Source organism: Saccopteryx bilineata, chromosome 1 (assembly GCF_036850765.1).
Source record: "Saccopteryx bilineata isolate mSacBil1 chromosome 1, mSacBil1_pri_phased_curated, whole genome shotgun sequence".
NCBI lineage: Eukaryota > Metazoa > Chordata > Mammalia > Chiroptera > Emballonuridae > Saccopteryx > Saccopteryx bilineata.
In genome coordinates this window covers 20921202-20946317 of record NC_089490.1, presented here as the reverse complement: position 1 = coordinate 20946317, position 25116 = coordinate 20921202, and the positions used below count along the sequence as shown (strand labels likewise).

Here is a 25116-nt window from a genome sequence, read left to right as displayed (position 1 = left end):
CCTGAAGTCACAGGTGTAAGGGCCAGAGCAGAGGCCTGGTTCTGGGGAAACCCCAAGGCTCTGCCTGAAGAGTGGTTCTCAAAGGGGAACCCACCCCACACCACCTTTTCCCCTCTGGGGAAGTGCCGGAGAGGTAGAGCCAGGAAGGAGAATGTAAACAAACACCAGCAGAGGGGAGGCCCGAGGGGAGGCCTTGGAGGGGAGCCCTGCTGAGGTCCTCAGGAGGAGGAGCAGGCTCCCTGCGGGCTGCTCTGCAGCAGCTGCTGGAACAGAGAGTGGGGCTGGCTGTGCAGGGCGGCGGGGGAGTCCAGCTCCACAACCCTCCCCGCGTGCAGCACCAGCACCCGATCAGAGTTCAGGATGGTGTTGAGCCTGTGTGAGAGCAGGTGATCAGTGGGGGGAACAGAGGGCAGCACCCTAAAGCCGAAAGCTGATCAGTGTTCCCTCCCCTCCTCCCCTGAACAGCACAGTTTTGCCCACAGGGTTTACCCCTGGCTCTGCGGGGGGGAGCTGGGGTTCATGGGAATTTGGATTCTCTAGGGCCCAGACCCCCTGGGGTCCCTGACACCATAGCCCCTGATCGGGGTCCCACACTGGACGTTTGCATACCTGTGGGCAATGGTCAGCACCGTCTTGTTGGCGAAGCGTTTGCAGATGGTCTGCTGGAGCAGCTGGTCTGTCTTCTGGTCCACACTCGCTGTGGCCTCATCAATGCACAGGATCTGGAGCGTGTGGAGGGGATGGGCAGGGAGGCAGAGGAAAGGGTTAGTCTTGGCTCCTGCCCAAGCACCGGCCCCCACCTTTGGGCTGGGCCCAGCCCAGCCTCCCACTCTAAAAGGAAAACCAACTTGGTCCCCCTGAGACTTCTCCCTAACTCCCTTCCTCACCCCTCACATGCCCCTGCCTTCTTCCCGGTCCTCTCGAATGTCTCCTCCTCTCACCTTACCTTGGCATCTGTGAGGAGAGCCCTGGCCAGACACAGCAGCTGCCTCTGCCCCAGGGATAAGCTCCGGCCCCCATCGCCCAGCTCGCCGTCCAGACCGCCTGCAAGGCAGAGCATCTTCGCCCCCGGTCCCCGCCTCTCCCGCGCCTCCCTGCTTCCTGCTCTTCCAGCCGGTACTCACCTATGGACTCGGTCACCTGGCTCAGGTGGCACTGCTCCAGAGCCTGCCACAGGGCTCTGTCCTCATACAGGCCCCGAGGGTCCAGGTTGTCCCGGACAGTCCCACTGAACAAGAAGGGCTCCTGGGGGATGACAGCCAGTTGCGATCTGGGGGACAAGGAGGGGACCAGACGTGGAGTCTAGGCTGGAGATGTCACCTCTGCCCCCAGCATAGGTTTCAGCTACTGATCTACGTGCCTCAGGGAAGCCTGGGGGGAGCCCTGGCCCTAGCCCTCACTGGGCCCCCAGCGGGTCAGCCGGGCTCCCGGAGCTGTGCTGGTGCCAGGAGGAATACCAGAGGAACTAGAGGTCTGCACTCTGTCCTTCAGAAGCTCACATCTCACTGAGCTACAGAACAGAGAACTAGAGCGGGTGACCAGTGTGGCACCGACTCCAGCAGTCACTGGGACAGCAGGAGTGGCGAGGAATAGGCAGAGAGTTCGCGTGGCAGGGAGGGGATGCATCAGGGTTGGAGGGCCTGGAGTTGGGACCTGAGGAGCCAGCTGGGGGCGCTATGACATAAAGCCACCACAAGTTAAAACAGAGACGGCTGGGCTAGGACCTGGGATCAGTAATGGGCTGTACCCACGTCATGGAACTCAAGAGAAAATGATACTAGGCTAACCTGGGCGTGCAGGGGGAGATGTTTAGCCCTAGACGTGGCCTCTTACGGCCAGGGGCGACGGGCCTGGGTCTCGAGCCGGCCCGAGGGCTGGGGACGTGGGTGTCTCGGGCACAGCGCCGGGAGGCTCTGATTCAGGATGCAGTGACCGGGGATCTGAGTGCAGGGTGTACACTGGGAAGTACAAGAGAGACGAAGCTGGAAAGGTGGGCCTGGGTCAGATTAATGACCTCGAGACCATAGCTATCACCCTGGACCTGAGCAGTGGGAGCTCGCTATCCTCGCCTGCTTGTCCCATCTGTCTCCTCGCCAGTCGGCCCTGAGTCTGTGTAACGCCTTCCTGGCTGGGCCTTCCTCTGAGGGCCCGAGTCTGGCTCTCCGCTCTCCGCTCCCCCAGACCTGAGCTCGGCCAGCCCCAGCTGGCTGGTGTCCACGCCGTCCAGGAGCACCCTCCCCGAACTGGGCTCCAGCAGCCGGAAGAGCACCAACAACAGGGAAGACTTGCCGGAGCCCGTGCGGCCCACGATGCCCAGCTTCTCTCCAGGCTGCACGCGGAAGGTCACCCCATCCAGGGCGTTGGGCAGCCCCGGCCGGTACACCAGCACCACGTCCTGGAACTCCACGCTCCCCTGGGTCAGCCAGCCAGGGCCTCGCTGGTGGGGTTCGTGGGCAGGAGACGGGGGAGACGGGGGAGGCGGGGAGAAGACGGGGGGCTTGGTAAGTGCAAGGAGGGGGGATAATGAGAAACGGATGGCGTGAGAGGGAAGGAGGGGACATGAGGGTGAGTGAAGGAGAGAGGAGAACGGACACGAAGGTGAGGGGCCCGGTGAAGAGAGGGGAGGTCACGCGGGCACATTCGAGGAGCTGAGAAAGTGGCAAGGAGTGAAAGGAAAGGAACTTGAGGGTGACCAGGACCACTGGGAGGGTCCTCAGGGCCCCCGCACCCAGGCCCAGGCAGAGATGCAGGCTCACCCGCCCCGGCGGGTCCTGGGGCTCCTGCGGCAGGTCACAGGAGTACTCCTCCAGCCGCTCGACGCTCACCAGCATGGCCTCCGTCTGCGTGAAGCTGCTCACCAGCCCCGAGAGCAGAATCGTCAGAGACAGGGCATAGGTCAGTGACAGGCCCACCAGTCCTGGCAGGAGAGGAACAGCGGCCACTAGGGGAGGCTTGGACCCGGGGGCACGTGTGGGGAGGAGCGAGGCGGGGTGGGAGAATCTCAAGCTGTGGACTGCGGGCATTTACAGGAGGCCAGCAGAGAAGCAAGAAGATGCCAGCACCAGACCAGGCCCACCGGAGGCCAGCAAGGCAGTGGAGTGGGTCTGGGGCGGCTGTGAGGGACGACCGGGGTGGGGGGGGGCTGGCGGGCTGCTGGGGGTGGGAGTGGGGAAGAGAAGGGGCAGGGAGCAGAAGACTGGTTCTGAGACCAGATCCACCATCACCTGGGCAAGTCACTTCTTGAGACTCAGTTTCCTCAACTCTACAACGGGGGACAGGAGAACTGTAACACATGCTCACAGGGAACCCGGGGGGCAGGGGCGGGGAGGAATCGCATGCTGCCAAGGTGAGAGTGAGGGTCCGGGCGGTACCTGGGTCGGCGAGGCCCCGCTGGTGCTGCACCAGCGCCACAGCCGCGACGGCGCTGACGACGGCGGCCCCCATGAGCTGCAGCCGGATGTCCAACCACTGCATCATGGCGCTAGAAGCAAACTGGCACCTCTGGTTGAGCTCCAGGAGCCTCTGGTTCTCCTCCTCAAACCTGGGGGAGACCGGGAGGGAGGCGGGGCCACGCCACTGAGGCAAGGACGTGCCCAGACTCCCCCACAGGACACCTCCTTCTTGGAGCTGATCTACATACTCACAGAACCCCACCTCAGGTATGGAGAGCCCAGTGTGCTCTTCCGCAGGGGGTCTGCTCTGCCTCACCATCCCTTCTTCCTGCTTCTTTCCTCTACCCCTTAGTGCCTTCGCCCACCCTGCCCTTCCCAGGGGACCTGAAGCCCCCCCTCCATGCCATTGTTCTTAAGGGACCCTCTGCCCCCCAGCCCAGCACCTCAGCCGCCTGGCTCTGGCTTGGGAAGGCAAACACCACACACCTGCCAGTGGCCCCGGTGGCCCGGAGCACAGGGAGGCCAGCCAGGGTGTCGGCCAGGTGGGTGTAGAGTGGTGACAGGGTGAGGCTGCCCAGACGCCGCAGCTCCCGCGAGGAGGCCCTGTACCGGCGCTGCACGCGGTAGTAGATAGCGCCCAGAGGCGGCAGCAGCAGCAGCAGCCAGGGCAGGCCAGAGCCCAGCACGGACAGGAGGCCCAGCAGGCCTGCCGTGTTGGCCAGGAGGATGTTGAGGATGAAGGGCAAGCTGTCATCCGCACAGGCCACATCCGAGGAGAAGCGGTTTAGCACCCGGCCCGTAGGCGTGGAGTCGAAGAAGGTCACTGGTGCCTGGGGAAAAGGGTTTGGCTGGGCAGGGGCACAGCCTGGCAGAACAGGGGTTGGGGCAAGCCTGGGGGAGGTGGGGTGCGGAGAAAGGCCCAAGGAAGACAATAGGAAGAGACTCAAGTATCCCCAGAGTTTGGGAGCAGAGAGGAGGAACAGGTGCGGCCCGGAGGAAGATGATCCCAGGGTAGAAAAGATAGAGACTGTCCCTCTGGCCAGTGGTAAACCTAAGAGGCCAAGCCGGCCATTCCTGCCTCTGTGCTAGACAAGCCTACGCCCCTCTCCGGAATACAGGCACTTCAGGCCGGTGAGGGAAATTCAGCTGGATGTCAGGAGGAACATCATGATTGCCCGGAGCTAGACAGCGTGGTGAGGGCAGCGGTGCTCAGTACTGTCTCATGGTCAAGTGCTCAGGCTCTGGAGTTAGATGGCTAGTGGGATTCCAACGTGCTGCTTAGTAGGTGCACAACCCCAGGCAAGAGGCTCAAACTCTTAAAGGCTCTTGTTCTTCATGTCAAAAATGGGACTGCCTTGGCCAGTTGGCTCAGTGGTAGAGCATTAGCCCATGTGGATGTCCTGGGTTTGATTCCCAGCCAGGGCACACAGGAGAAGCACCCATCTGTTTCTCTACCCCTCCCCCTCTCATCTCTCTCTCTCTCTCTCTCTCTCTCTCTCTCTTCCCCTCTTACAGCCAAGGCTCCACTGGAGCAAAGTTGGCCCAGGTGCTGAGGATGGCTCCATGGCCTCTGCCTCAGGTGCTAGAATGGGTCCGGTTGCAACAGAGCAATGGCCCAGACAGGCAGAGCATCGCTCCCTAGTGGGTTGCCGGGTGGATCCCAGTGGGGCGCATGTGGGAGTCTCTCTGCCTCCCTGCTTCTCACTTCAGACTTCAGGAAAAAGAAATGGGACTAATAATGGAACCACACCTTACAGGACTATTACAGGATTAAAGGCCATATATGTATATGGCAGTCAGGTGCTCAGCGCAGTCTGCCTGGCGTGCAGCCAGTGCTCAGTGACTGCCAGGTATCTGATGGCTGTTGGGAGGTACAGTCTCAAAGATAGCTGCCTTGCCCTTTCTCCACCTTCCCCGACCCCAACTCTTGGCCTTTCCTTGGGGACAGTCCTATCTTAAGGCAGGAGATTAGGCCCCGGGACTTTCTGAAGCTCCTCCTAATGGCAGTTTATAAGAAATGGATTCCTTCGCAGCCTGAGGACGTCCCTCCTTGGCTCCCAAGTGGGCAGCTGCTCCCTGACGGGCAATGGAAAGACCCACACAGTGCTGGGTTCACGGCCTGGTTCTGCAGGGAAATGGCCATGCCCAGGTCACTTACACTCTCAGAGCCTCATCTGTAAAATGGGGATAAGAATACCTACCTCACAGGGTTATGAGGCCCAAATAAGATAATAGACAAGAAAGGGCTTTGTAACAACAACAACATTAATAATCATTGCCAACTGAGCACTTAGTACGTGCCAGGCACTAGCCTAAGCACTTTCCATATACTGATTAATTTAATCCTCATACTAAATCTACGGGTAAGCAACAGACTAGAATAGATAGACATACGCATAGCAACCAGGCTGGATCTTAAAAACAGCCTGAAGTAAAAATGGTAAGAAACGAAATTTCATTTATAAAAATACATGAATGCAAAACACAGGCATTTTGCAAAAAGACAAAAAGATACATATTACACACACTCAGAATGGTTGCTTTTTAAGGAAAGGAGGGGAAATGGAGATAGGCCATGCAGAACAAGGGAAGGATAAATACGGAAAACACACTAGGGACTTCAGGTGAGCTAAGGGGCAGTTAGCTCAGCCCTCTGCACTTGAAGCCCCAATGGAAGTGACTCTGAGGACGATTATCTTCTTCCCAAGTCACAGAGGGGAGAGCTGTGGGGTAAAGTCACCGAGTTTGAAGCCAGGCAGCCTCCTTGCTCTAGGCCTTTCCAGGTCGCACACTGTCAGTTGCCACACTCATCTGTGAGGGGCTTTCTTCTCCTGGGGACTAGGAGCTAGGCTGAGGCCCTCTGTGAAGCCCCCGATGCCACCCCCACCCTCTCATCCCCTTACCATAAGGACCCGACCCAGCAGGCGGCGATGCAGGGTGGCGGCTGCGCGGAGGGTGCCCGCTGCGAAGAGCACTGCCCGGAGAAGTGTGCAGAGGGAGTTGACCCCAGCAATGGCAGCATACACGGTGAGGTAGAAACGGACGTCTGAGGAGCCGTTGGGGGCAGCTCCGGGCAGTAGGAACACTGAGGTACTGGGTGGTGGGGAGGAGGCTGTGGGTGACCAAAAGTAGGGCCACTCTCGGGGATTCCTTCCCCTCTGCCCTTCCCCACGGCACTCCGCCCCATTCTCGGAGACACCGCCCCTGGAACACCAGCGCCCCCACCTCTCATCCCCTGCCTGGCAGCCGCCCTGCCAGCACCAGGCCTGCTCCCGGCCCCGGCCACTCACTAGAAGCTCTGGGGGGAGAAGAGAAGCAGCTGAGCGGACAGGGGCCCGGCGGAGTCCGGGCTGGTGGGAGCTGGCACCTCCTGGGAGCTATTCCTGGCCGCCTTCAGCTGCGAGACCCAGTAGGACAGCCACCAGTCAGCCGCGTTCCTCGTGGCTGCGTGGGGATGGGAAAGGGAAAGCGGCAAGAGAGACTCGCCTCTTCTCTTCTGATCCTCTGCCCCTGACTCTAGTCTCCAGCCGCCGTCACCCCGCTGGCCCTCCCCGTCCTGCCTCTGTCCACGTCCCCACTGGTGTGCGCTTCGTTTCGGGGTCTACCACCCCACAGGCCTGGGGAGAGCTGGATCTCAAATTTGCAGAATGGGGCAGATCAGAGGATGGCTACAGAATACATCCGTCTGGTCCTCTGGAGCTAAAAATTGGGGCAGGCCTATTGTCCCAGCTGCCTGTCGTCCGTGCCTGGTGAATCTCTGGGCTTTGTAAGGGTTAGTACAAGGTGAAGGGGACCTGGCAGATAGGGCTGTGGGTGGGATAAGGGGCCCCGGGGTTTAGTTCTACCTTGCATGAGGAGCAGCGAGAAGAGGATGGCCAGGGCCAGGCCCGGGCTGACGGCCCTCCAGTACGCTCGGTACACGTGGAAGGCCACGGCGCCCTCCTTCTTGCTTTCGTCCTGCAGCAGGCGGCCTGACGTGCTCTCCTCCACCTCCGGCCCCTCTGCTTTCTCTGGGTTCCATCCTGACTGGGCTGCAGCTGGGAGGATTAGGGAGGTCAGGGGAACTCAGCTTGCAGGATGAGAGCTGAAAACCTCAGCGTTTCAGAAGGCCAAGCAAGCTCTATATAGAAAACATATCTCTACAGCGTCGTCATGAGAAGCAAGCTACCCCTCTCATCCTGGGGCCATACCTGAGTCAGACTCCTGTCCATTCTCAGCCCAGACTTTGGGGACGGCTTGTACCAATGGCAGGATCTCAGAGGGAGGCCCTGGAAGGCAGCAGGGGAGATCAGGAGGGGGCTGTTCGGGGAATATACTAAGCTTTTCTAAATATGTATGCCAGCCCACCCCACCCCCCATTCTCTTTGGACCCACCCTGGCATGGCTCTGCCCTGGACCCTCAGACTCTTGGCAGAACCATCAAGTCCATTTCTCTGTGCCTGGAGTCCAACCAGCACAGAGAGAAAATGTCCGCCCCCGGAAGAGTCAGAGCACCCGTGAGCACAGCCGAGCTTCGTCCTCACACCTCACAGAGCTCCTGACACTGTGCTGGGGCCTCACCCCCTTCTGTTTCTCTCCCAGTGAACTTGCAAATGGTCATGCCCGTCTGGAAAATGCTGTTCTAAAGACTGTTTTAAAACTGCTTTCTCTTCTCCAAAGACATCAGACTGCTCTCAGAGATCCTGGGCCTCTAAGTTCCCAACGCACCCGGTCACAGAGTCCCAAGTCCCAAATCCGCTGGCATTTGGCCGGCGTGTTCCTTTCCCTCCTGCTCGGCACCCCTCACATCAGTTCTGTGTGGCAGGCCAGGGGTTCCCGTTACACAGAAGGAGGGCTGGGCCCAGGCCATCACGGAGGGCTGGCAGAGGCTGTACTTGACAATCCATCTGCCCCTTCTCCCCCGGGTAGATGGCTCCCTCTCTGGCCAGGCTCCTGCCCTGGCAGCCACTTACCAGCCTGGACCAGGCGCCCCGCCTCGAGCAGCAGCACCAGGTCAGCCTTCTCCAGGTACTCGGTGCGGTGCGTGCAGAGCAGCCGCGTGGTGTGGCTCAGCATTCCCAGGATGCACCTGTGCAGCAGGTGGTTGGCCACGTCTGCATCCACAGCAGCCAGAGGGTCATCGAGGAGATAGAGCTCCTTTTCCTAGAGAGCGGTGGGGGCACCATGGACACCAAGTCCCAGGTCCTCTGGCCAGAACCCAGACCTCTCCTAGGACCTCTCCTAAGGAGTCAGAGAAGATGGTTCAAAGGAACTCTGAGTGCAGTACTACAGCAGTAGAGGAGGAGGTGAGACTTAAGGTAGACTTCCCTCTAGTCAAACAAGGCAAGTGGCCCAGGGCCAGTGCTCAGTCTTGTTGGGTCCCAGTACCTCAAGCCACGTAATAGTTTTTAAAGGTCCTTCAGTTCTACCTTGAACCTGAAAAAGGGGGATGGGATGGCCAGGGGACCAACAACTCAGGAGCATGGAGGGGAAGGGGAAAATCAGGTGCTGATGCCCATACCCCCATCCCATGCTCTCCAGCTAAGCCCCAAGGCTCTGGACTCCCCCACTTTAACTTACCTGGTAGACAGCACGAGCAAGGGCAATCCGGGCCCGCTGTCCCCCACTGAGGGTCACACCCTTCTCCCCCACCTCTGTCTGGTCTCCAGCAGGAAGGATCTGAGGGGACAGGCCCATCACTGTTGGTCAGTGAGCTCCCCAATACTTCCTACCCCGTTTCCTATCCCCTTGCATAGAAGTGAGTCAGGGAGCTTGAAAACACTGGTTTGGAATCTCCGGGGCATAAGCCATAATCCCAATAACAACTGGCGTTTATTGAACATTTACTATGTGCTTAGCACTTTACAGGCATCATCCCCTCTAATCCCCAGGGCAACTTTATGAAGATGGCATTATGTTCTTTTCACAGATGAGACCAGAGAGTCACCACCTTGCCCAAAGCTGGTCCACAGCTAGTAAGGGGCAAGACATGAACACAGATTCTTAACCACTCCATCACACTGCCCTGCCTTTTGAACAGGCAAGGATGATGATGGGCAAACTCAATGTGAAAGCTTGCACAGGCTTTTCAAAGGAAGAATATAACTTGAGCCCTCCTGTGGTCTCAGGAGCGACCTCCTTCACTAGGGGGTTCCTATACTCGAGGAAGCGCCTGTGCTCCACCAGATGGTGGTAAGTCCCCAGAGGAAAAAGCTTTGCTATTCATCTCTTTTTTCAGTGCCTAGAACAGTTCCTGGTGGACATTTGGGAAATGCTTGATATAGAAACAAGTAATAAATGGACACAGGATGCCCTATGGTCAAAGTCAAAGGTCCTCTTTCAGTGAAGTACCACATTTAGGCTGGACAGGGTCATGGTGATGACATTCCTGCAGGGATACTGGGGTTAGGTGGGGAAGTCACGGGAGGTACGTGGAGTCGCATCCTCCCTCAACTTAGTTCTTTGGATGTGGAGGACCTAAAAGGTTCTCCAGGCTTCCCTAGGGTAACCTTGATGCTCCCCAGGCTTCCCAACGGGAGGTAAGGGAGGGCCTCTTGAATAAGAACCAGACCTGCGTGGAGCTAAGCCTCATCTGGAACACTTCCCTGGCCCCGAAGACTTCTGGTCCCCCAGCTGCTGTGTGGAACACTGTAATCACCACCCCTCTGGGTTCTACGCAGAACAAGGGACTGAGCAGCGGACACCCTGGGAGGACCAAACCCCGATGGCCAGTCCTAGCTACATGATGACTTGAAATGTCAGGGACAGGAAGCAGGTGGCCAAGAGGTTTCAGGGCCAGTCACTCACACTGAGGTCATCATTGAGGGCGCAGGCCTCTAGCACTTCCTTGTACAGCTGGGCGTCAAATGTCTTCCCAAAGAGAATGTTGTCTCGGATGGTGGCAAACTGGATCCAGGGTTCCTGGGTGGCCAGGCCAAAGCCTTTGGACAGCCCACACACTGCCACGCGTCCATGCAGCCTGCAGAGAGCCGGGCCAGCTGCGTGGGGGATGGCTCCAGACTGAGTCTCTCCACGCCCAGCCCCTGCCGCCAAGACGCCTTTCCAAACTGCTATCTCCTACACGGGGGCCCCCTTCACGCCACCTGGCCCTCTGGATTGGCAGCCATGGAGGTGGGGCGGTCCTAAATGAGGCTGGAGGCTCATTCTGGACAGGGAAGGGAAGAAACTGCTCCTTGACCGATGCCACACAGCTGTCGTATCTACACACGCTCAGAAGCTCGGAAGAGGGTGTGGTCACTACCCTGGACTTACACACTTCACCATAAAAGAAGAAAGCCTTCCCTCACACCTCAGCTCTTCTCTGGGTCCCTTCCCTGCACAACCACATTGTCTCAAAGAGCAGCTGATGTTGGATGTGTCCATGTATTCCATCACTCACTATTGTAGCATTTATAACATTCTGGTGTGATGATTATGATAACTCACTTTCTTGACTGTCTGCCCCTTTCCAGACTGAAAACTCTTCCAAGAAAGGGACCATGTCCTCTTCATCTTGGCATCTCTGGCCCCTAAGAAAGGTGTCCACCACATAGCAGGAGCTAGGTAAGTGTTTGCTGAAGGGCAGAGCTAAGGGTGGGGACGCTGGGGGTTGCTTACCTGTGGAGCTCCCCAGCAATAGCGGCCAGCAGTGAGCTCTTCCCGCAGCCCACTTTCCCCACGATGCCCACCAGGGTTCCCTGCAAAAAATCCACCCAAGTAAGTGTCAGGTCTCCCTTCTGAGGCCCTGGGCTGCCAATCATCCTAGGGAGGCTTCTCCCTAGGCCCTAGTTAGTCTGTAGGGAAAGAACTCGCCACGAGGAAAACTGCCCATGAACTTCCCAGGCAAGCTCTGAGGTGGGCATCCCAGACGGTGGAGAAGGGAGGAAAGGACTCCGGGCTTCTGGAGCCTGGATGCTGGCTGGCTACGTCTGCCTGTGGCTAGATAGACACCTGCTATCTCAGGGCAAAAAGCAGTGTTTTCCATCAACAGTCCAAATGCTATAGAAATGTTCCCCTGAAAACTATGTACTCTTTTATATATATATATATATCTTTTTTTTTAAAAGATTTTATTTATTCATTTTAGAGAAGGAGGGGGGGGAGGAACAAGAAGCATCAACTCCCATATGTGCCATGACTGGGCAAGCCCAGGGTTTCGAACCGGCGACCTCAGCGTTCCAGGTCGACGCTTTATCCACTGCGCCACCACAAGTCAGGCCTAAAACTATGTACTCTTATTGATCAATGTCACCCCCTTAAATTTAATTTCTAAAAAAAAGAAAGGAAAAGCAGTGTTTTCAGAAGTGCTCATTTCTGTGATTTGCTGTTTAAAATATTCTGCATTCCCTTTATTTCTCAGTTGGAACACATTCATGGAGCTATCTCCCTGTACAAAAAGAAAAAAGAAATATCCTTTTCTAGAAACAAGTAGAACTCCCAGGAGCTCTATCTGTGATGTACCCACCCAGCCAGCCCAGGCTGACCTATGAGTGGGCGCAAGGCCAATCTGAGACCCTCCCTTGAGAGGGCGCCCTCTTCTGGCTGCCGCAGTGAGTGGGAGGGCTCTCTGCAGTCACATACTCTGCTCAGTGGATAGTGGGTCCGGAGGGAGAGAAAAAACAAGGCAAGTACAGAGAGAAAAGCAACCAGAAGGAAAGAGCTCTCTGCAAGTCGAGGCCTGGCTCTGGGCTACTAGTGAGAGCAGGCTGCGTGCGTGCTTGTGGGTCTGCAATTCATCTCTGTATCCTTCTTCTACATTCTTGTTTGCTTAAGCTAGCTCCAGTGGGTTTCTATGACTTAGGGCCAAAAAAGCCCAACTGACACATTAGTAAAATTCCTTTGAAAGAATCCCAGCCTTACCTTGCCTGAACTAAGAGGAAAAACAAAACATACAGCCCAAGCCAGAAATGTGAGCCAAATGTGGTGGAAATGGCTCAGGCGCCGCAGAGCACTGACTGGGTTGAGATGCGGGGCAAAGGGTCGGACGGGGATCAGGAGAGAGCAGAAACTCAGGACTGGGGTGAACTGCCAGGACTGGGTGAACAGGCGTCACTGTTCTGCCAGGAATGTCCCTTCAAGTACAGTACTTCTTTGAGAATTATGCCAGTGGTGTGAACCACAAGGTATGATTCCTTTCACCGGGCTAAAGAGAGAATTATTTATCCCATTTGCAAAATCCTTTTCAGAGGAGGCTGCTGGGCCTCTTCTGGGTTCACAGCCTGGGGAGGATGCCGGGTAAGCTCTGGGGTCTGCCTGCTCTGAACTGGGAAGCCTCTAGGGGACACGGAGGGTCCAGGAGACGACACACTTGCTGGTCTGGACTAGGTGGGCGCGAGCTGTCTGAAGACCATGGAGAGAGGGGACGACTGTAAAAGCTGTGTATGGAGGAATGACATTCAGAGATGAGGTGGCAGCTGTTCCTCGACTAGAGCCTGCTCACCCAAACCCCTCTTATCCTTCCCTCAGGAATTAGAGCTACAGGCCATCCAGCTACGATTGGCTCCATCCTTTTGTGTATGTCACTGAGTCCCCATCTTCCTTACTAGTCTGGGGGCTCTCCTAAGTGTTTGACCAACGCACCTTCTTCACTTCAAGGTGACTGATGAAGGTCTCCTGGCTGGTTCCAACTGGGTCCCAAGAGAACAGGGCTTCATGCAGCTCCAAAACTTCAGATGGCTCTGTGGGGGGATCTGGACAGGGAAGAAGCCACTCAGCTTGGCCTTCTAATCCACCAGCTACCTGCTCAGGAGGGGCATGTCATTAGCTTGCTTGTTCCATATCTACTGGGCCAGGGCTAATTCAGCCTCAGTCTTCTTTCTTTCTTTCTTTTTTAAGATTCTATTTATTCATGAGAGAGAGAGAGAGAGAGAGTAGGGGGAGGAGCAGAAAGCATCAACTCCCATATTGACCAGGCAAGCCCAGGGTTTTGAACCGGCGACCTCAGCGTTTCCAGGTTGACGCTTTATCCACTGCGCCACCACAGGTCAGGCTCAGCCTCAGCCTCAGCCTCAGTCTTAACCTTCAGGACTCTTCCCGAGGAAATGGCCACCTGCTCTACCTGGATTCTGGCTCCTCTTGGTAGCATTTACGTACAGTGTCCAGGGGGCTACCGTTGCCTCTCCCTTCTAGCTTCCCATTACCTTGGCTGTAGTAGGCCTTGGGGTTGTGGTTAGGAAAGTCGAGGAAACGCTGGATCCGGTCCAAAGACACTTTGGCCTCCAGGAGGCCATTGATCACCCAAGGGAAGTTGTTGAGAGGAAAAATGAGCATGCGTACCAGTGCCAGGGCCGTGAATACCTAAGTGGGTTGGGGGTAGGGGGAGAGACGGGGAGGTTGAAACATCTGAAGGCCCCTGTGGGCAGGTCTGTGGAGGGAAGAACGGGGCAGCAGCAGAGCTGAGGGGTTGGTTGGACAACTGGTGGCCACTCCAAGCATCCTAGAAATCCCAGCTGTTCCTCCAGGGATCCAGGTTGTGCCTTAAGCACACAGGCCTAGCCCATTCGCAGGCCTTCTAGGGATTTCTAGTAGTAACCCTCTGGCCCTGGGCATAAGCAGCACTGCATCATGGGTTTTCTCCGAGGTCATCAGAATGAGAATAAGGGGACCTAACACGGAGCTTGGGCCTGACCAGAAGTTGGAATGAAAGGAAGAGGTGAAAAAGGAATTCCTTCACAGAAGGAGGGTTGCATATCCGAGGTCCCAGAAAAAGGTCCCTTCAGAGAATTTACCCTTGATTGGGAAAGGAAAGCCGCCAGGACCCTCCCCCCTCATTCCCAGCCAGCACCACTGGCCTGAGCTCACCTCCCCACTCCACTGCAGTTTATTTTTGTTTTTTTTAATTGATTTTAGAAAGAGAGGAAAAGGGACAGACAGAAACATCGGTCTGTTTCTGTATGTGCCCTGACCGGGAATTGAACCCACACCCCTTGTGTATCAGGACGATGCTCTAACCAACCGAGTTATGGCCAGAGCTTCACTGCAGTCTTCTTGCTGCTGCCTCCCTCTCATGCTTCCCTACAGCCATCCTCCCGCCCCCTCTCTCAGTCCTTACCTTGGTGGCAGTGAGCTGGTGCCCCATGAGGACATAGGTGATGAAGATGACGATGGAGATGACAATCGGCAGGGCAGCCCACAGGTACACACAGGCTGCGTCCAGGTATTTAATGACCCGGAGTCGCCCTAGCTCTTGAGCCCGGCAGGCCTCTACTCGGGCCCCCAGAGCCTGCTCCCACCTGAAGAACTTGATGACCCGAATGCCACTCAGCACCTCTGTCATGAGCTAAGGACGGAGACAAGAAGGCAGTGTCAAGTGGGGACACTGCTCATGTGTCTTCTCTGCTTAGTCCTCCCCGGGCTCCTGGTGGAGGATGCCAGATCCTCTGTGCGTCCTGGCGCTGGTTTTCTCCCTCCCCTCGGCTCTTTCTGCAAGTCCTGCCCTCAACCCCCCTTCAGCCCTGGTTGCTTCCCCTCCCGGTCTTTTACTTCTGCTCTATATGCTCCAGCTGGGGACAGGTCAGAGTTGGAGCCCCTGCCACCCTAAGAGATGAAGTGGTGGAAAGTGCAAAGGGTTACTATACTGGGATAAAAGCATTTGTTCCATTAGATGAAGGCTACTTCCCAAAGCCGGAAGATAAGGGCATTGGGGGCTGGTCAGCAGCCTGGCCCATGGGTTGGGTGATATGGGAATGATTCCCTAGGAGAATACAGGTGTAGGAGGCCACATCACCGCCCGGGGTCAGACAAGAGGCTCAGGCAAAACGGGCAAGGGCCAGAGGAACTCGGGATCCTAACGTTTGTACAACCTCAGCCTGCAAGCCAGGCAGGCACTGGGAGCCTTCCAAGATGGCCCTGGAGACCATCTGTCATAGGTAGAAGAGGCCTCACGCTATCACCAGCTATCAGGGACAGCACCATCCCTATTAGCACTCTGAGCTAGTCCAGTGATACTGACAGCTCTGCTGGAGGGACCCCCAGGGCGGCCATCCCCTCTGTAAAGGTAGCCACATTCACTGCAGAACCCAGAACTGACTCAGCCAGATGCTCAACACCTAAGGATGGCCCAGGTGGGAGAGTGACCTACTCCCTTTCCTGCTGCCCACCTCCAAGAGGCAGCTGGGGTCCCCCTGGCCTAGGCTTCTCCACATGCAGCTGTAGGACGGTTTGTGCCCTAGATGAGGTAGGAGTTGGGTTTGGTCTCTATCATTAAAAACTCAGCTGGTCTCAGACAGATTATTTCCTACCTCCTAGAGTTGCTGCTTAGGGCTGCATGAACGAATATTATATTACCAATGAGCCACACTTATTTAGGGCTTACTTTGTGACTGGCCCCACACCAAGCACTACCTCCTAGGATCCACACAACAACCCTATGAGGCAAACTATTATCCTCATTTTACAGTTGAGGAAATGGAAGTCTGAAGAGGTTAAATGACTTGTCTGGGGTGGTTAAACCAGTAAGTAGTAAAGTTAGGATGTGAACCCACATCTTTCTCCAGCCTGAGCTTTTAACTTCTAGATCACAGCTGCTCCCTCAGGCACTGTGCATGGGAGAACCTAGGGGCCAGAATGCTGGGCGGGGGTCTCTGGATTGCTGGGGGATCTCAAGCAGCCCCTTACCTTAACCCGCACGTCCTTATGCTGTAGCATCTCCTGGTTGCTGGCCATGATACGGGTGGCAATCACTTTGTTAACAGGTACCAGCAGCAAGGCCAAGATCAGACCACCCACGAAGGCCACACCCACCTGGTGGTGCAGCAAGTAGAGGGTGACCGCCAGCTGCAGGGGCAGGCCCCAGGCTTCATGGAAGCTCCCAGCAAAGTTAAGCAACCGCTCAGAGTCAGTGCCTAGCAGATTCAAGGCCTCCCCAGCAGGAGGGCGTCTGGGACCCAGATGTAAAACCTTTCGGTACAGGATGTTGAGCACGGCCCCCCGTGCCTGAAGGGTCACCTTCCGTATCTCATACCCATACTGATTCTGCAGCACAGCGCCCAGCACAGCCCCACCAGCTAGCCCCAAGGCATAGAGCAGGCCATTGCTCAGTGGCTCCTGCCCCTCCTCAAGGAAGCCCACCAGTAGGGACAGCAGCAGAGGCCCTGAGAATCCTAGCATGGTCCCCACCAGCTTCAACAGTCCAAGTGCCAAGTAGCGCCGCCCAAAGGCCCCATACAGGGCCCTCCACAGCTGGGCCCCCTCCTGCCAGTGTGCCTGGAAGACACGGGCCAGGTAGGCTGGGTGCAGCCTGTGGGGAAGGCGGCAAATGTCCTGGGGCTGCCGGAGCTCTCCACGGGCCCCACGGGCCAGCAGGGGTGTCAGCCAGGCATAGGAGAAACGTGACAGCCAGCTCTCCCCATCTTCAGCTATCTCAGGTTCCTGTCTCTCAGGCAGGAGGGGCTCCCGTGCCCAGGGTTCCCGCCGCCCCCCAGGGACTGCCCAGCCCAGGCCGTAGGCGAAGAGTGCCGCCAGCTGCAGGATGAGAAGACATAGGCGGGAGAGAGGCCCTGGGAGAAGTGGGGGCAGAAGTGTGCCTCGCTGGCAGTGCCAGAGCAGCGTCAGCACTAGGGCTGGGGCTGGCAGGAAGGCAGCCAGAGCCAAGGCCAAGGGCCCCTGGGAGTGACCGTGAGGGGAACGAGCCAACACCCACAAAGCGACACTGTGGCTGGTCCAGGCCACAGCTGCCACGCCCCCTGCCAGCACCTCTAGCCCTGTGGGCCCTGGGCCTGCCCCTGGTTGCAAAGCAACTGGAAGGAGGTCTAACAGTGGAAAGATGGAGAGCAACAAGGAGGCTGTGAGTCGCAGGCGCCAGCCGGGACTGCAGGGTAGGTTGTAATCTGGACTCCTGGGGACAAGGGGGAAAACAGAAAAGGATGCCCATCATGGCTGACTCAGGGCCAGACATACCTCCAATAACTCAACTACCCAGAAGGAATTAATGCCCTTTCCTGCCCTGCACACCTATTCCTACCCCACTGTACCCTGAACCTAGGGGCTTTCCTCCTAGGAAGTCTTACAGGACTAACCAAATCCATTTTCTAATCTACCCACACCATTTCTGACCATTCTTGCACCATTGAAATGAACAGTTTTTTTTTTTTTTTTTTTTTTTTTTTTCTGAAGCTAGAAACGGGGAGAGACAGTCAGACAGACTCCCACATGCGCCGACTGGGGGGGGGGTGCGCTCTACCCACCAGGGGGCGATGCTTTGCCCCTCCAGGGCGTCGCTCTGTCGCGACCAGAGCCACTCTAGCGCCTGGGGCAGAGGCCAAGGAGCCATCCCCAGCACCCGGGCCATCTTTGCTCCAATGGAGCCTCGGCTGCAGGAGGGGAAGAGAGAGACAGAGAGGAAGGAGAGGGGGAGGGGTGGAGAAGCAAATGGGCGCTTCTCCTGTGTGCCCTGGCCGGGAATCGAACCCGGGACTTCCACACGCCAGGCCGACGCTCTACCCCTGAGCCAACCGGCCAGGGCCAACAGTTTTGAGTTAAGGTTTTACACGAATTAGAAAAAGAATTCCGTTTTCATACTGATAACCACTTCAGGATAAGTATTCATGTCCACAGATATATCTACCTAAAGACAGACTTAAATTCACCTAAAGCACTCTTAGATAAATAAAAACTTGACCGACATGCACCTTTTACACTCTTATAGCCTAAAAGGTTATAAAGCCTAAGAATATTCTCCTCTTAGTCTGTCCGGTGGTCGTAGGAGGTGGTGTGGATCATTCCTGTGATGCCTGTAGCTGAAGAAAAACCTCTTTCCAGTTTTGTCTATTATCTTCCTAGCATGCAAAACATGTTTTTAATAAACAAAAGGGTGATCTGTCTGCATTAAAAATCAAGCATAGGAAAATATGCCTGCAGCAGTGAATGTTAGAATGACTTGAAAGTTCACAAAGAGGGCTGAACCTGTTATTACTTTTGTTAGCAAGGGTTGGTTACTGAAAAAAGTTTAATTGTAGATTAAAATGCTTCAGGTTTCTCTTAAAAAGGCCAGCTGATGGAGGGGTTTATATTAGAATAAAAGTCATCCTTTATTAATTCTATTTCTTAAGATATGGAGGTGGAAGAAAGGGCCTTTGGAGCTGGTACTCTGGCCCCAAGTTGGCCATCAACCAGTCTCATGACCTTGGGCAAGCCTCTTTCTCTCTATGCATCCATTTTCCTTATCAGTACAATGAGCAGTGAAGACGCCGGACCCAAAGCCCTCTGAAGTCCTTTCCCGTTTGAGATTCTGGATCTCTCTAACCCTTTTCTTTTCTTTTTCTTTTTTTTTTTTTTTTAATTTTATTTATTCAATTTAGAGAGGAGAGAGAGAGGGAGAGAGAGAGACAGAGAGAGAGGAGAGAGAGAGACAGGGGGGAGGAGCTGGAAGCATCAACTCCCATATGTGCCTTGACCAGGCAAGCGCAGGGTTTCGAACCGGCGACCTCAGCATTTCCAGGTTGACGCTTTATCCACTGCACCACCTAACCCTTTTCAACAATGCCCAGAAGACTCATGAGTGAAGTGAGATAAACACAATTTCTCTTGATTACATTATATTCTTTTTTGCCTTTTTGTTACACTGTGAGTTCCCAAAGGACTGTATCAGTTGTTAACAGATACTCCTCTGAGCAGGTTGTGGATGTCTATGCTAACTCACCTTACTGTTTCTTTTGTCTCGTTCTGTGTAAGAGATAAAATAGGATTCCTCCCAGCCCAAAGCTTCTCCTACCCAAGGGAGGGATTCATCAGTCCTCTAATCATCTTGGATAGGGACACATGCCATCAAGCTAAGGACTCCCAAGGCAGAGACTACATTTCCCTCCTGCCTTGTCAGTAGCCAGAGTGAGACTAACTTGGCCATATCTAGCCATACAGCAACCAAGTACGAAACCAAGGCGAGTTTAGCACTTGCATCTTAGAGCCCCAAATCCAGGTAGGGTTACGGTTTGGATTTTGCTCTTCTACCTACTGCTTCTTCTCCAGGTGGGTCCACGTGCTTTTCTTAGCCTGGGAACACCATGGTTTCATACATGGAAGTGATGAGAAACTGGTCCTACAATTTCAATGCAAGTTATCTTTTTTGACTAAAATCGTTGTTCACTCAATTTTGCCTCTAATCCATGACATTTGTGTTTGAATGCCTGAAAATCTACAAAAGTGATGATTTCTACCCCGCACGGAGTCTTTAAAAATGTGCCAGACATGGCACTATAGACATACTTAAATGCATTATCTGATTTAAAACTTCCAACAATGTTAAGAGGCCAGCAAAGATAAGTAACTTGCTCCAAAACAGCCACACTGCTGCAAAGTGGTGACACCCATGTTTTATTCTACTTTTGCCCTTCTCCAGAGACCTCACTGTTCTGGTTATACTGTTGCGCAGATGTGGGTTTGGGGAGAGGTCTGCAGGCATGTACGCACAGATGTGTGTGCACCCCATCTCTACCCACCTAGGGGTTCCCCAATAGCAGGCACTGAGCACGGCGAGGAGCGCGTGGGGCAGGGCGTTGAGCGCCAGCTGGGTGAAGCAGTGGCCCGTGGTGTCCCCCTCCCACACCGGAAGCGGCTGCGACGCGCTGGTGCCACACAGCTGGGCCAGGAGCTGCTCCATGGGGCTTCACCTGCGGGGAAAGCCAAGGGTGGAGAGAGAGAAGGCTCCTCCCAGGGAGCGGGGAATCGGCGTCCCCAAGGGCGAGGGCCAGGCAGGGACCCGCACCCGGGAGCAGGGGCAGTAGGGCAGCTGGGACGCTGACAGCCGGCTCTGACAGCGTGTCCCAGCCGGCTTCCGATCTCCAGCTCCGCCCTCGAACCGGAACCTCCCCTTGCATCCTCCCTGAAGCCAGACCCATTCTCGGGTTACCTCAAGGGTGCAGAGAGGTAGGTGGTTTGGCTGCCTAGAGCTGGCGGACTCCTGCACTGGTCATCTACGGGCGCGACCTCGGAGATCCGGAACCTGTAACCTGAAGAACTGTTCTTCACCGGATCCCGAGGTTCCGAGCGCTGGTGGAGGGGAAAGAGCGCCCTTGCTGGGCTGGGGAGCAGGCCACACTCGCTTGACACCCCCTAGAGGCGGGATGACTTCTCAGGCGCGGCTCTCCCTCCCATTCCCAGAGCTTTTGCGCTTGTGCTCACGGCTCTGGGCTTCGGGAGGCCTGTCCACTCAGGCGCGCCGTGGCCCGGGCACCCTTGTACTGTATGCATACCCATCCACCTTCTGCTGCTGCCTCTCTTGCGTGCGGACAGATCTCGGCTGTAATGCAACGTCATGCATACATTCTCACGTAGAGTGCTCTGTCCCATCTGTCTACTGTTTACTAGCAGGTATACGTGTATTGAACTTAAAGTTCACAGAACTGGGAAGCCAAACACGTGTGCTACACGGACGAATAATGCCATTTAGGGACACTTAAACCGTTTCTTTCCTTACTCCAAGGCAGCATGGCCTCAGGGAAGTTATCTAAACTTGTTGAACCTAGATTACTTTATCTGTACAAAGGAGGTGATGATACTAATACCAAAGAGCTGTTGAGAAAGTTCAGTAATTAAAGTACTTAGAGCAAGTGCTTTGCTTAGACTAGTTCCACAATAAATCTTAGGGAAGCAGCGGTGCAAGTGTAACGGGGTGAAATGCTTCCTCTCACTGATGGTGTTGTGGCTAAGAGCTCCTGCTATCCATATACTAATTAACTAAAGGAATTCTGCTTGAAGCTTGAGTTTCAGCAGGAGCAGCCCCTTGCCTGAGGGTGCTTTTCCCAAAGAAGTGGGAAATATGCACAAAATAACGACTTATCAAACATCTATGAGTCTCCAGAATGGGATGCAGATCAGCCTAGGTCAACAGACCTGCCAAGAACAAAGAGATTTAGAAATTTCCAGCTTTTCCTTGAATCCCTCTTGCCTCACCCATCCTTCCTTCTCTTGATATAGAAGGCTCCTGAATTTTGAGGTCTCTTAAAATAGGTTTGAGGATTAGTTCTTCCTTCTCGGTTGGCGCCTTCTCAATCAACAAATCTTTCCTTACTTTAAACTACAATGTCTTAAATATTGACCTGTTTTGAAGCATTGGACACATGGACCTGTGCCTGTAACATTCCCACTGACTATCTGAAGGAGGTGGTACAACATATGGTTCCCTCATTTTCTCAACAGCCAAGTGTCCCAGTTATTGAGAAGGAATGTGGCAAAGGAGTCACACACAACCAATAGGATTTTTTCTGTCACAAACAACCAACTAATCTGCAATTTTTCAGAACATAGAAGAGGAAAGACCATTTTGAAACCGGAAATATCGGAGTTTGTGCTACCTGTCACCATTCCAGCCAAATAAGCAAAGACAGGGATTGAATCTTTTATGGGTGTGTAGGGCCAGTAGTCACGGCCATCGTCGCAGCCATGCAAGTGCAGGTTCCCATTAGATCCGGACAGATGGTAAAGGAACAACGGAACCAAAAACTGGTGAGCCATTCCTTTATTCTAGCCTCGCAACTGGCCGGTGAGTAAAATACACACAGGGCACCAAAGCCCACTCACACATTCTCCGGTTCCACAACCAGGAGAATCTTTTCTGGTTTTTCCTAGAATCAAAGGCCCCCACTAATCTAAATCACCTCTGGTTTCCCATCTGCACATGTTCTTCCTTCTCATCTCTGCACAAACTGGCTTCTCCTTCAGCACCCTGACATCTTGGCTGCTTCTTTCTCTTCTCCTTCTTCCTCCTCCTTCCTCACAAACTTTTCTTGGCCCCAAAACCCCTCCTCCAGCATACATTAGCATAACAAAGCCCCTTCCCAAGCAGGAAGGCAATTAGCAGTTTCATAGATCACATACCTGGGCAGCAGCCATTCACGTGGGCAGTGCCCTTTTTAACAAAGTGAGCAAACATTATCACAGTTTACACACTTGTTTGCCCAACAGGGTGCTTTATTCATATGGCTGGAAAAGACAGGGGTCATGTACCCAAAGCCAGCTCATCCTTCGCCAACCTTTTTAAAAGAGGAAGAGATGGGTATGGGTTTTGGAATCTCAAGGGAGAGTTAATCAGATCATAGTCAAAGTTAATTGAATCATAGTTGGGAGGGGGGGGTAGTGGATTAGTCCTTAAAGCACAAAGGCTTTATTTTCAGACACCTGGGGGAACAAAAGTGAGTCTCTTACAGATTCTTGGGGCTACTCACAGATCTTGTGAAGTCATGCAGGCCCTCCCAAACATTCCAGCTCCTGGCACAAAGCCTCTACCTGTACTAACCATTAAGCCCACTGACCATAATCAAAGCCACCATTACTCGAGCTAAAATTTTAAGTTTTGAGTTTCCCCTATCAACTGGAAACAAATAATTCTCTCATTCGATATCATTTGGCCCCTAGTTTTACCTAGTTTCCTAGAGAAATTTTACACATGGTTTCTAAAAAATAAGGCCAGAGGTACAAGTTAATCTCTTTTCTTCCAGTTTGGGGAATTATTGGTAAGTGGAGTAACAACTAGGAGGGAAGAAGAGGAAATCATTGGTCACTAGATAATTCACAATCCATAGAGTAAAAGGAGTTAGGTTTGGGTCCAGGGCTCCTTCCCAAAAGCCTCAAATAGCCAGGTTACACTTTAGGGGACCCCGCACCAGGAAGTTCCCATAGCTCTCCACCTGAGCAATCTTGACTGAAGCCTTACCTCTGCCTGACCCTCAGACATTCTGCCAACTAGTCATCCCCCCTTCACTGACTGAACATTTTGTTGCTTGGCCATTAATCACCACCCTCTTCATTGTTTGACCTTTCCATTGTTCAACCGACACAGGTAACAGAAGTTTCTCCGTGCAGCAAGATACACAGCCGAACTCAGTCCTGTATAGATAACGCTTTTCATCCTCTCGGAGCTGATGCCACAAAGGTCTCGGCTCATCTGTTCACAGATGCACAAATAAATTTCTTTTAAAACTCATCATCAAGCTTTGTGCATCCCTCCTTTGGTGACCTAACAGAAGGCTGGCCAAATTCTCCAAAACCTGGACTGCCAAAGGAAGATTCTATCACTTTGAAAACTGACTTCAGACTGATCGCACTCAAGTTGATGTGAACTGAGCTTGAATGATCAGGCACTCACAGAGACGGTGGGAGTGGGCGTGGGCAGATTCAGCTGAATGCCTAGGAAGGGGGAAGGGATGGGAGAAAAGGGAGGGCAGTAGCGGTACCTCTGAGGAATGAAGGTACCTCTCAGACGGTGACTATCCAAGGCAGTAGGTCCTGTCTCCCCAGGTCTCCTCTTGGCTTCTTTCCTCCTTTCTGTCTACACTTTGCTCCATGGTTATCAGCAAGGTGATCTGCTGGAGGGCAAAGGGCAAGTGTGGCCCGGGCTGAATCTGGACAAGGGCCCTGCCACACCCACGTGTTTCTTCAGCTCCCTGCTAGGTTGTTGTTTGAAGGCCTCTCGGAGTGGAACTAATCTTAAGGCTGGGAAGGGAATAGGAACTAGGTCTGCCCAGACAACCTGTCATTTTTTTTCCCCCAAAGATGACTTTTCATATAAATGGAACCATACAGTATATGGCTTTTGCATCTGCCTTCTTTCAATTAGCTTAATGTTTTAGAGCAGGGGTCCCCAAACTTTTTACACAGGGGGCCAGTTCACTGTCCCTCAGACCGTTGGAGGGCAAGACTATAAAAAAAAAAACTATGAACAAATCCTTGTGCACACTGCACATATCTTATTATAAAGTAAAAAAACAAAACGGGAACAGATACAATATTTAAAACAAAGAACAAGTAAATTTAAATCAACAAACTAACCAGTATTTCAATGGGAACAATGCTCCTCTCACTGACCACCAATGGAAGAGGTACCCCTTCCAGAAGTGCGACGGGAACCGGATAAATGGCCTCAGAGGGCCACATGTGGCCCGCGGTCCGTAGTTTGGGGACCCCTGTTTTAGAGGTTCATCCATGTTGTAGCATGTACCAGTAGACCATTCCTCTTTTGAAAAATAGCTTTACTGAGAGAAAACATTCACATAAAGTATACAATTCAATGGTTTGTAGTATATTCACAGATATGTTCAGTCATCGCTACAGTCAACTTTATAACACTCTCATCGCCTCAAAAATAAATCCTGTAACCTTTAGCTCTCAGACTTTTATTCCCAATCACCCTGACACCCAGCCCTAATCTACTGACTGTCTCTATAGAGTTCCCTATTTTAGACTTGCATGTGAATGGAATCATATAACATGTGAACTTTTGTGATGGGCTTCTTTTACTTAGCCTAATGTTTTCAAGGTACATCCAAGTCGTAACCTGTATCAGTACTTCCTTCCTTCCTTTATTGTTGTAAAATATGCTTAAATAAAATTTGCCACTAAAATTTTTTTTAATTATTTTTAATTCATTTTAGAGAAGAGAGAGAAAGGGAGAGAGAGAAGAGAGAGAGACAGAGATAGAAGGTAGGGAGGAGCTGGAAGCATCAACTCCCATATGCACCTTGACTAGGCAAGCCCAGGGTTTCGAACCGGCGACCTCAGCATTTCCAGGTCGACGCTTTATCCACTGCGCCACCACAGGTCAGGCTGCCACTAAAATTTTTTAAACATACAGTTCAGTGGTATTAAATGCATTCAAGTTATTGACCAGCCATCACCACTGTTCATCTACTGTACTTTTTCCATCTTCCCATACTGAAACTTGATACCCATTAAATACTAAATCTTCATTCTCCCTCTCTCCAGCCCCAGTATCCACCATTCTGCTTTCTGTCTTGGTGAATTTGACTAGTCTATG

General features: G+C 53.7%; 1 protein-coding gene across 2 annotated transcripts; it reads right to left on the bottom strand.

Moving 5' to 3' along the window:
* Window positions 1-133: 133 nt before the first annotated feature.
* On the bottom strand, window positions 134-23587 carry ABCC10 (ATP binding cassette subfamily C member 10). 2 transcript variants are annotated; one of them, XM_066251003.1, is made up of 23 exons: window positions 23537-23584; window positions 20215-20354; window positions 19805-19975; window positions 15987-17205; window positions 14422-14649; window positions 13511-13667; window positions 12951-13060; window positions 10989-11068; window positions 10179-10350; window positions 8952-9050; window positions 8345-8534; window positions 7583-7660; window positions 7238-7429; window positions 6683-6836; window positions 6296-6485; window positions 3879-4222; window positions 3372-3541; window positions 2757-2917; window positions 2184-2437; window positions 1125-1270; window positions 947-1044; window positions 610-722; window positions 134-372 (listed from the first exon to the last, which is right to left on the bottom strand). In XM_066251003.1, exons 3-23 carry the CDS (start codon window positions 19963-19965, stop codon window positions 219-221), a joined length of 4470 nt encoding a protein of 1489 aa, XP_066107100.1. In that variant the 5' UTR covers window positions 19966-19975; window positions 20215-20354; window positions 23537-23584; the 3' UTR covers window positions 134-218. The 2 variants fall into 2 exon arrangements, with proteins under 2 accessions (XP_066107100.1, XP_066107109.1); XM_066251012.1 differs by lacking the exons at window positions 134-372; window positions 610-722; window positions 947-1044 and adding an exon at window positions 1788-1958 and having other exon boundaries at window positions 1208-1270; window positions 2290-2437; window positions 23537-23587.
* Between the last annotated feature and the right edge of the window lie 1529 nt (window positions 23588-25116).

Bases quoted from the DNA above. Each gene is read 5' to 3' on its own strand.
- ABCC10 (XM_066251003.1), bottom strand. From the start codon at position 19,965: ATGGAGCAGCTCCTGGCCCAGCTGTGTGGCACCAGCGCGTCGCAGCCG. The intron at 13,668-14,421 runs GTAAGGACTGAG...CAACCCACTTAG, and splicing joins ACCAGCTCACTGCCACCAAG to GTATTCACGGCCCTGGCACT. The intron at 1,045-1,124 runs GTGAGTACCGGC...TCTGCCTTGCAG, and splicing joins CCAGGTGACCGAGTCCATAG to GCGGTCTGGACGGCGAGCTG.